Here is an 11,485-nt window from a genome sequence, read left to right on the forward strand (position 1 = left end):
CTGCAAGCGAAATACCACTTCTTGGGTGCATCGTTGGTAAACACGGCGTGCGCTCTGGTCCCGAAACGATCAAGGCAATTACCGACTGGCCAGTTCCAGTCGATGTCGAGGGACTTAGAAAGTTCTTTGGATTAGCGGCGTACTTGCGCAAGTACTCCCGCAATTATGCCGAGATGACAGTTCATCTCTCTCGTCTCATGAAAAAGACGAGAAATGTTTATTAAACGCTGATTGCAAGCGTTCCTTTGAAGGTATCAAGCAAAGCTTGATGAAATCGCCCATCCTAGCGATTGCAGATCAAGACAATCCATTCCATGTGGTCTGTGATGCCAACGATTTCGAATCGCTGGTGCGTTAATGCAATACGAAACAGACGGCGTGGAGCGCGTCGTCTGTTACCAATTGCGTCAGCTGCAACGAGCTGAACGCATTTGCCCAGTGCATGACGAGAAATTTCTTGCCATGAAATATGCACTGGCTGAGTTTAGAGTCTATTTCCTAGGAGATAGACCGTTCATCGTATATACGGACCATGTGCCATTATGCTCGGCCGTAAACAGCCCACACCTCTCGCAAAGAATGGCGAGGTGGCTATCCTTCATCTAGGAGTATAATTCTTCCGTCGAATATAAACCAGGACGACTTAATGTCGTCGCTGATGCGTAATCACGCCGACCCGATTTCGAGTCATCATTGCACATTAACAGTGACATTATCCCACTGTTGCAACACTCTTTACAAGTGCTCCGTCGTTAAATTTGTTTAATGACATAAGGAAAGCAAACACAGAAGATAATGACCTTCTGCGTTTAATGGATCATCTGATAAATCCATCCGATAAATCTTCAAGAGATTTACCGACTTCATATCGATCGTCATCGGATCGATATTCAATACGCAACGGCTTCTTGTATTACACAGCCGTTGCCAGCGACACTCCAGGTGTCGTCGTCCCGAATCACAATGATTTGCGCCTGCGCATCATGTATGAGTGTCACGATGCTCCAACAAGTGGACATCGTGGACGTGAGAAGACTTACCTCACAGTAAGTCGCGACTTTTACTGGCCCCGCCAGTATCAGATTGTGCGCAAGTACATTCGTGCTTGCGAGGTATGTCGACGGGTGAAGCCTAGCCCTTAATCCCGTGCGCCTCCTCAATCTCTACCACTTCCGGCAGAATGTTGGCAGTCCGTATCTATGGACTTCGTCTTCGATTTCCCGATGGAGATCACGAAAACAATGAAATTTTGTTTTGTAGACAGATTCAGCAAGATGGTACATCTTGTTGCCGTACCCAGAGTCGATCACGGCTCCGGACTGTGGTATTTAAATTCCACAGTCTACCTTGTGAACTAGTCTCGGATAGAGATCCACGGTAAACGGCAAAGTTCTGGCAATCCGTGTTCTGATCCATCGGAACACGGCTGACTATGTCAACATCTGATCACCCAGAAACAGATGGTCAAATGGAACGCGTGGATCGCGTTCACGAAGAGATTCGTCAAGGTTACGTTCAATCGTATCCGAATTAGAGCGAGTTTTTACCGATGGTCGAATTCGCCATCAATAATTCATTGCATGCGTCTACAACGCATACACCGTTCTTACACCTGATTAAAGCGATGCTCTAGTTTATGGGGGGACTCGCACTAGCAAGACCATTTCTGGCTCATGCTCATCACACGTCGAAGATACCAACGACGCGAGTGGTGTCGATGAGGAAGGAATCGACATCGAAAATGAGAAAGATCTCATGGCAGTGCGCACAAAGCGCACTGAAAAAGACAAAACAAATAAGTCAGCAGAGGACCTTCTGCTGACTCGAGAATCAATAATCCGTTTCGTTCAGGATTCCATTGCCAACGCAGTGGACCGACAGAAATGGAATGCAGACAAACATGGAAGATCGAATGTTCATTCATTTGAAGTTAATGATCTAGTGCTACTCTCTACGATAGACTTGGCAAACTTACCTAAGCGATTAGTCACTAATGTGGGTAGCAGTAACCTACTACCCAAGTTCATTGGTTCGTTCCCTGTAGTACATCGCAGAGGCAATGCGTACACAATAGAATTGCCACGTAGGATGCGAACGCATGCTACGTCTTACGTTGGTCGGCTCCGCCCGTACCAACAGTACGCGGCTTCTTCCGAGGACGGATTTGACCACCCTTTTCAAGAATCCCCAAAACATTCTTGTGATCGCGAACCAGATTCTCATGTTGAATCTCGAGTTTTTAATGCCGGTTCCGAATATCGTCAAAACTACGATGAGCTGACGACAGCTCATCGCGAACAGCGTGATATTTCCGTTCGTACTCCAACATGGAGTACGCACTCTTCGAACGGTCTTCTAACCGCTCGATATGGTGAGCTTGCACTGTCTGCTCCAACGAGTGACGCTTGCCGCGCTCGTAGTCAAGTTCCTTCTCCAAATTATGGAGGAAGTGATCGATTTTGTCGATCCTCGACATTAGATCCGACTTGCGGTTTGGATATAATTATTCCTCCTCCACCACAATCATTGGTGGATTCCCACGGTGATCAACGTTCCTTGTGGAACGTATCCAGAACCACCGTGATGTGCAGGGGTAGCGAACGAGTTATGTTGTTCGCTGGCGTGGTTATCCACCGTCACATGACAGCTGGGAGCCTCCTTCCCAGCTGGTTGCTGACGTTGATGGCCTCGTCCGTCAGTATGACGAGACCCATCCGATGGTTCAGAAGGCCAATCGGAAAACACGCGCCCTGGCGCCTGTAAATCGATTGCAAAATGTCAATCGCATCGCGCATCTCGATAGAGATGTGAGTCATTCTTTAGGGCAAAGAAAGGGAATAAACATCTCTTTTCACTCGTTTCGTGTTGTCGACAGAACGCAGGTAGGGATCACCCCACGTTAGGCATTGAAGACCTGCCTCACGGAACAAACGATGCAATTTAAATGTTGCACCGGTTGGAGTTCGTTTTTCAAACTTAACGCGAATCGCGTTACGTTGTTGAAGCGAGGCTTTGCGTGCAATATCTTTGACATTGCGAATGAATGTGTTCCAGGCTTGTATCAACAAGCTTTTACCTCGCTTGTTGTTTTAATTATATTATCGATCCTTAGGAAAAACATCGAAATAAAAATCTTCCTCAGCGCGAAAGTTCTTCGCGCTGGGATCAAGGCCATGTAGCTTTGTCACAATAAATAAGGGATATTCATTGTGAGGAGTAGTCTCTCATGACAAACTATTGACTAGCCGTTTGAGCAAAAAACACGGCTTCTTCTCAGAGGCAAGACGATACATTTTATTGGTTACGCTCCCCTGAGAAGTACCCACTGAAGCAGGGGTACCACAAGAACCTTTATTACGATGGCTTACGCCATCGTTATCACCACGTAAAGAGATACGTGCGGGTGACCGCACGGGAGATGGAGCCGACGATGAAAAATCATCTTTATCGTTGGAACCAAACGCTGTAGCGAACGCTGTTAGCACGTTTGTCAGATTGAGCTCCCTCTTTCGAGGGCTAAAAGTCAGCCGCCTGACGTCTATCAGGCGACTGTTTTGTTCTCCCCGAGTCGACCTACAAAGAAAGGTCGTATTCACGTAGTGAATCACCACGTGCACTCGCAACATCTAGTGTTGTGCGAGTGTAAGACACTACGGAAGACGATCCGTCTGCCGCAAGAGATAACAGTGCGTCACCCGCGGCTGCACGAACCGCAGCCTAAGGCGCAGCACTATCGTCACCCCGCATGAGTTGACTCTACATGCGATGAAAATTTTAAAATGATGGTTCTGACCAATCGATATCGTTTTAAAAATTAAGTGGTCGCATAGCGACCACTCCATCCAATGTCAGTCAGAGTGATTGTTGTTTTAGGGAGGTGTGATGTAACGGGGTGTAATGTTACATGAAATTAACACTTAAAGGTTGTTAATTAATATATTATCCAAAAGGTAGATAATATTTGCAGGATATTACTTTATATAGTAAGATTCAGAACTCTTATCCATAAATAGGTATAGACCATTGTACCAGTTTATTCCGCAGACTAATCAGCTGTACGAGTAATCAAAGAGAGAGTTACAGATAAGATAGAGATAAGAATTCATTTATATGTTTAGTATTAGATTATAATTAAGTTAGCATTTACAAAGATAGAACAAGAGACACTCAATTATATTTAATACAGTTTTCATTTTATCGTCTTAAGCTAGTTACCTTAAGATAAGTCTTTCTCTGCACGTACTAGTGTACGTGAAATAACGTAAGGCACCACTCGCAACTGAAGCAGTGCGAAGTGGACTTGTACTGAACCAGTACAAGTCGTAGTGCCCCGTTACACCCATAGTATGTCACCCTTTTACATTTCCAAACTGGTGCAATAAATGAAGCATACTCTAAATTCGGCCAAGATTGCAATTTATCGCTTGCCTTATTAAGCTCTCAATACTCCGCAATTATCCATTGCGAATTCCAGTCTTAATTGCACCGGCTGCGTGATCATGTCGAAGAAGTTATTAACGACTTGTACCTTTAGTGGAGTGCAAATTAATTTAAGCATTTATTTTCCTACTTCATCATTAAAATGGCTACCGTTTGCAAGTGTATGATATTCAGCTGTGTTTTCGCCGTGCTGTCAGAGCAATACGTCCGTATTGCGCCGACATTCTAGTGTTGAAGCTGTTAGTATTTATTGCACCCACAACCTTACATTGAAGTAAGTGTTCGTTTAGATAGTTGTTAAGGCTTTAGACTATTGTAACGGCTTTAGACTATTGTAAAGGCTTAAGACTATTATTGTAAAGGCTTTGGACTATTGTAAAGGCTTTAGACTATTGTAAAGGCTTTACAGTCGTCAAAGCGAAAGACTTTACAATTATCTAAAAGCCTTTACAAACATCTTAAACAAACCTACCCGCATCAAAAGCTCAAAGATTTTAGCAATCATCCAACGTCGTTGCAAGCATCTAAACGAAGTCTAAATTCTATCAAATCTGCTTGTGTTAATAAATACAAATTCACAAAATATGAGCTTTAAATTATACATTAATAAGGTTAGTGCAGTCGCATTGTCCAAAAGAAAAAGCAGATTGCCGCCTGTTTTTACTGAGTCATATGCCGCGGCTTATAGATGTGCTGTCGATCTCTACTTGGACTACGTAATGGGTATTCACGTCAATACAACAGCTTTCCATCTAAGTTTTACACGAGTTCGCCACTGCTATCGACCTGCTTTGCGCCCCTTGCTCCACAACTTGGCTGTGAGCATGACGGGTATCATTCTCATAAGAAGCATCATTCTCATAAGTAGTACAGTTGATATGTTAAAAAGGAAATTTAGTGCAAGAGAGTAATGTTGTCTCGTCCATCCGTACGTATTTAAATTTACACGTCGCAGATTAAGTTTTTAGCACAGACTTACAGTGTTTGAAAATTTCCAACCAAAAGAATGCTTACATTTTCCACGTGGAAGTCTTATCCAACGTATGGTGCCAATTGCTTTCTTGTAGATGTGCACTTTGCATCTGGAATTGGGGCGCCTATAAACGAATTCAACCTGAAATTTCAGATGATTAAAAACTCTTCCTACATCAGTTCCGTCAATAATCTCATTTCCAAACCTTCCTTCTACCGATCACTCGACCGCTTACGATGAAGCTTCCGCTCCTACTTGCGCTTGCGACACTCTACCATGCTACCAACGCGGACGAAAATGATGGATGTAAATATTGGAATTCCGAAGAAAGGACTCGAGTGACCACGGCTTACGGTGGAAACGGCGGGACTCCTTATACCGACCTTTACGATGCTTCTCCCGGACTACGAATGAAGTCCGTGACGATCAACTCCGGCGATCGCATCAATGGCGTGACTTTCAATGTTCAGTTATCTTATGGTGCCCCCGTCGTTCTTAAACATGGTGGTAATGGCGGTTCAAAGAAAGAGATTACGTTTAGTCAAGACGAATACATTAAATCCTTTGTCCTTCAGACTGGAGAGAAAGACGGCAAAAACCGTATTCGGTACCTCAAATTTGTAACCAGTAAAAACCAAGTAATTGAAGGCGGAACACGCGGCAACGATCCAAAAAACCAACTTGTTCAAGAGGTCGCACCGGCTAGCTATCAGTTGGCAGGAATGCATGGCAACGCCGGGAAAGAAATGGACAAGTTAGGTTTCGTTTATACGAAATTGGCCGCTAACAACTGCCCTGCCTGATAATCTTCAAGCAAGATTCGAAGCGTAGAGCCAAGGTGGCAAAAGCATGCTCTTTAGCTCTCATTCCTGCGATTGAATACATATTTTTTTTCAATTTTGCTTTTTCTTTTTGTTTGCTGTCTTAAGACCAGTGTTCGGCCACTGTCTATTATTACACAGCAGATTAATTGGCACTCGTTTTAAAAGCGGCCGGCGTTGGGTTTGTATCTTTCTTGTGTCAATAGCTTAAGCATGGTTAAGAGAAATTCACACGCAATTAGATTTCCAGTAAGCTATGGAGAGAAGCAAAGCATCATAAATTGTTGTTTGAATGTCTTTTTAATACAAAGACTTCATTGAAAACGAGATGGCAAAGATAACCATTTTTCCTGGTGGCGCAAATTTGTTAACGACAGCTGCGCGTACATACTTATAGTGGCGAGCTTGCATGCGGTAGATGCTAATATAAAGCGAAGGCTACAATTGCTACACGTTGCATGCGTCATTTGAATCACGACTTTAAGCAAAACAATTCCAAACAGTGGCTAAACTTTCCATATGTGCGCCTCAGGTTGAATGGAGGTTGTTTATCAATGGATTAAAGTGAACGTGCAATGCAATAATTGACCAGACGTCGAGTAATGCTTCCACCTATGAGACGATATGCACAAGAAGGAGTGAATAAAGTAAACGCCTATCAATTTTTAGATGGGCAATCTATTTCTCTGGCCTCTTTAAAGGACTTGAACGTGAAGGAAGAGCTGGCTGAAAGTTTTATTGCAGTTACCAAATAAATATGTTTTTGAGAGGTAAAATCTCCTCATTTAATGTGATTGGCTTATTTCACGCATGTATTGTGCCTGGAAGTGAAGGGGGGACGATAGCCTTTCGACGTACCTCTTTTGTGCTTAATTTGCAATTATTCGCGTTCGTGACTTCCACTTTTCACAATGTACGTTCGTGGACACATGTCTCTCAAGTACTCTTCAACGATCTCATAAATGCTCTTAACGCCAGGTCTGCCCGCCAAGCCAATCGATTGGCCAAGGAGCGAAAGGCTGAAAGCAGCGAAAGAGATGTGGAGTCAGAAGACGATCACGAGCTGCAGGAGAAGCGCGCGACCAATGTAGGCTTTGCATTTCTGGCCGATTCGGACGCAAGTGAGGACAGCGGCGAGGAAGAAGAAGATCAGGTTTTTAAAGAGATTCAATTTTGACGGAATTCTCTTATTGGAACCCCGCACCCCTCATTACACTATGGGGAATTTCGGCTACAGGGCCTCCTCCCACCCAACTATCACACACCTTCGGTGCGGGTTGGCAGGGCGGCCATCCATTGGATGGTTGCTCGTCTGCTTTTTAGCCTATCTCCGGCGATGTGTCATCGTACCGCCCTCCGCGGGTATCGATCCACGTACCTCCCGGTCCCAGTTCCAGTGCTTAACCACTCGGCCACTGGGGTCGGTCATCAGGTTTTTAAAGAGCCGACCACCGTCGTGGTTTCTGTGCCAATGACGCGCACGAAAACGTGAGCATTGCTGTATAGTGTGGCATGATTTGTATTGGTTTGGCAGTAACGTGTCGAATGATATTGTAGCCAAACGAAGAAATCCAAGCGAAAATTAAATCGAAACGAAAAAGAGGAAACCGAATCCGTGGACGATCTTTTAAAAGCGCTTGCAATTGAAACTAGAGAATCTATGGTCAACACGTCATCGTCGCTTTCGATCGACAAAGAGCCCTCACTCTTTGGTGTCGACCTTAAATGTGCCAATGCCGATACAGAAATGAAGCGTCTTTTTGGCGTCAGTATTGTGACTTTGAACAATACCAATACTTTTGGTCAATTAAATTATTTTTCACAGGTAAAAGAAGGAAGTCGTGGTTCGACTCGACAATTTCATCGAACTTCTCGGTACTTTGACAATAAGTGTTTTATACAAGGACAAAAAAAACAGAATTGTCGGCTAATACTATGTATTGGTAGCAAGAATCCCCGACTGCCACTAAAGAAGACAATGCTCGTGACACCTCTCGAGGATTGGCCTCGTCCACCAACGTTTATTCACGGAGGAATTCGCTGGACACGATCGAATGAACCGCAAGGCCTTGGCTGGAACAGTTTATGCAAGTATTACAAAGTAGTGTACTCGAGTGCGTACGAAAAGGTACAATTAGCTGGTTTTATAAACTCTGGAAAGCATCGATTCGAGAATAATTGAGAATGTATATATTTTTTGCTGCTCTTGTTTTAGTCACAAGAGGAATTTCAATTGCTTCAGCGATCGCACGATCCCAATGTTATTGCTCACTTTTTACAGCGCTATCCATACCATATTGAGGCGCTCGTTACAATGACGGAAGTGTATCAACATCACGGCCAAATGGACCACGCTAGCGACTGTATTCAGCGATGTATATACGCCCTTGAATTGGCGTGGACTGACGACTTTGAGGTCACGAAAGGACATTGTCGCATGGATATTCGTATTGAAACGAATGGGGGTGTTTTCAAAGCTCTTTTTCTATTGATGAAACAAGCTGGACGTCGTGGGTGTGTCCGTAGCGCGTTCGAGACGGCAAAGCTCGTGCTTGGTCTCGACCCAGAAGGCGATCCCATGAGTGTCGTCTTAGCAATTGACTACTATGCGCTCACGTCGCGCCAATGTCAGTTTGTTATTGACCTTGTTCACTCGAAAACCCTTGTCGTTGATCGATATGCCGATGAAGAAATGGTGCTTTCAAAGAATCAAGCTCGTCTGAAAGCAATCAAGAAGGATTCTATACATGACATTGCCATGTTGCCAAATCTTCAATTTTCACTAGGGCTTGCACAGTCTGTTTTTGGCTTGAAACACGTGATTGTCTCGATACATACTCACATTCTTTTTGCGTGTATTTAGTTTCTACCTCGGTAATGAAGTTGAAGGCAAGGAAAAAGTAGCGATCGCGTTGCTTCATTTTCCAACACTTCTTGAAAAACTTTTGCATCAAATGGCTGCTATTTCGTCCTGTACGAGTTCAAGGATGGATAGAATTTTATTTTATTTCTATTTGAGTTTGAAACTCATTTAATTTCTATTGATTTTGGTGTGGCGTTTAGCTGCATGGCACTTGATTTTAGCCAATCGCGTGTTTGCAAAGGCACAAAACGTCGATAAAGTGCTGGAACATTTACTTGAGATTTACGTCACGCGGAATTGTTCTCTCTGGAAAGTAAAAGAAACGCAAGCTTTTCTGCTTCAAAGTGCGCAATATGCTCTTGATTCTCCGCAACTTGTGGCTGCAAACCCTCAAGTTTTAAAGCTGCCCACGTGTATGCACAAATACCTTCGTGCTGTCCTTGCTGGTACGAATGGATTGAATCAAAACAAGTGCATTGAATTCGATTGTACTAACAGACTTTTAACTAGATTACTCGGACGACATTACGACGTTGCCTGCCGACCACCCGATGTTGCAGCCCCCCGAGCTTGAAAACGGTCAACTGCTGGATGCAGAAGCACGTGCGGCGCTTGTGCAGGCACAGGAGGTATTTGACGCGGGCAATTTGCCGGCTGATGCCAATCCGTTGTTGCTTTTCCTACAGACGCTCTTGCCTTGGAATCAAGTGCAAGGCGCCGGTCAACGGCCGCCCTTATGAACCTCTTCTCGAAAACATATTGAAGGTTAGATTCTATAAAAATAATGCAACTTGTTTAGAATTGGCAATTTTAAAAGGTTATTAAGCTTTTTTGTAACGGGGTGTATCGTTATTGCACGTTTAGTATGGGCTTATAATTAAGTTAGAGTTAACAGATAGAAAGAAGAGATACTTAATTATGTTTATACAGTTTTCATTTTACCCTCTTTAAGCCTCTGCATACACAAGTGTACGTGAAATAACGTAAAGGCACCATTCGCAACTAAAGCAGTGCGAAGTGGACTTGTACTGTAACGGGGCACTACGTCTTGTACTGCTTCAGTACAAGTCCACTTCACACTGCTTCAGTTGTGAGTGGTACCTTACGTTAGGTGACGTACACTGTACGTGCAGAGGAAGACTTCTCTTAAGACAAGTTAACTTAAGAGGGTAAAATGAAAACTGTATTAATATAGTTAAGTGTCTCTTAATCTATCTTTGTAAATGCTGACTTAACTATAAACTAATACTAAACATGTAAATGAATTCTTATCTCTATCTTATCTTGTAACACTATTTGATTACTTCTACAGCTGATTAGTCTGCGGAATAAATAGATGTAATGACCTATACCTATTTATAAATAAGAATTCAGGATATAACTATATAACGTAATATCCTCCAAATATTATGTACCTTTTAGATAATGTAGAAATTAACAACCTTTAAGTGTTAATTTCATGTAACGATACACCCCGTTACATGTACTGAAGCAGTACAAGTCGTAATGCCCCGTTACATTTTTGATACTTGACCAATTGCATCAACATATATGTGGGCTGATTAAAGGATCGTTCGCTGACATATTCAGTGGCGGCGACGCGAGTCGATTGAGCAATTGTCAAAATTTAAATGCTTAGCACCTTAACGTTTCAAATTGATAACGCCTTCTTCGAAGCCCCTCGTCGTTCTGCAGACGGACTTTGATTAACAAGGAGATGCGAGATGCTTCCAAGCGCAAATGCTGTACGATCGACATGAAGAATTTAAATTGAGACGCAAGAGCTTAAGAAACTGTGAGATCGCATACACTTGGATATATACGTTGCTTAAACTCGGAGACTTGGTCCGTTTATATGCAGAAAGCTTCGACCACAAACATCTCAAGAACACCATTAGCGCAATCAAGTGTGGTTATGGGATTTTACGAATCCTCTAAACATCGGCAAAAGGAAAACGCAAGTGGCAGAAGATGAATCCGCACGACTCATGTCACGCAGATACTGTAACGAGGTGTGACGTTACATGAAATTAACACTAAAAGGTTGTTAATTAATATTATTTAAGAGATAGAGAATATTACTTTATGTAGTAATATTCAGAAAGCTTATCTATTAGTAGATAGAGGCCATTATATCTACTTGCTCCGCGGTCCAGTCAGCGCTGGACGCGCGCAAAGAGAGACAGACAGATAAGATTTTATTTGCATGTTTTATATTAGTTTATTATTAAGTTAGTATTAAAAAGATAGAAACAGAAGAACGTAATTATATTAAATTCAGTTTTGAATAAGCCTTGTTTAAAGTAAGTCTTGTAAGGAGAGTCTTCCTCTGCACGTAGTGTACGTGAAGTGACGTGAGGCACCACTCGCACTGAGGCAGTGCGAAGT

The 11,485-nt window shown here is 43.1% G+C and overlaps 2 protein-coding genes across 2 annotated transcripts; both read left to right on the forward strand.

The window, feature by feature from the left end:
- Positions 1 to 5,649: 5,649 nt before the first annotated feature.
- CCR75_001938 (uncharacterized protein) lies at positions 5,650 to 6,216 on the forward strand (the record flags this gene model as incomplete). Its single annotated transcript, XM_067960039.1, has 1 exon — positions 5,650 to 6,216. One exon carries the CDS (start codon positions 5,650 to 5,652, stop codon positions 6,214 to 6,216), a length of 567 nt encoding a protein of 188 aa, XP_067820822.1.
- A 980-nt stretch (positions 6,217 to 7,196) lies between these two features.
- Positions 7,197 to 9,947, forward strand: CCR75_001937 (uncharacterized protein; the record flags this gene model as incomplete). The annotated part of the gene is made up of 8 exons (XM_067960038.1): positions 7,197 to 7,321; positions 7,792 to 7,999; positions 8,060 to 8,109; positions 8,182 to 8,362; positions 8,450 to 9,030; positions 9,098 to 9,207; positions 9,298 to 9,543; positions 9,608 to 9,947. The coding sequence occupies 8 exons, from the start codon at positions 7,197 to 7,199 to the stop codon at positions 9,835 to 9,837; spliced, it is 1,731 nt and encodes a 576-aa protein (XP_067820827.1). The 3' UTR covers positions 9,838 to 9,947.
- Between the last annotated feature and the right edge of the window lie 1,538 nt (positions 9,948 to 11,485).

This window comes from Bremia lactucae, linkage group LG2 (assembly GCF_004359215.1).
Source record: "Bremia lactucae strain SF5 linkage group LG2, whole genome shotgun sequence".
In the NCBI taxonomy this organism is placed as follows: Eukaryota; Oomycota; class Peronosporomycetes; order Peronosporales; family Peronosporaceae; genus Bremia; species Bremia lactucae.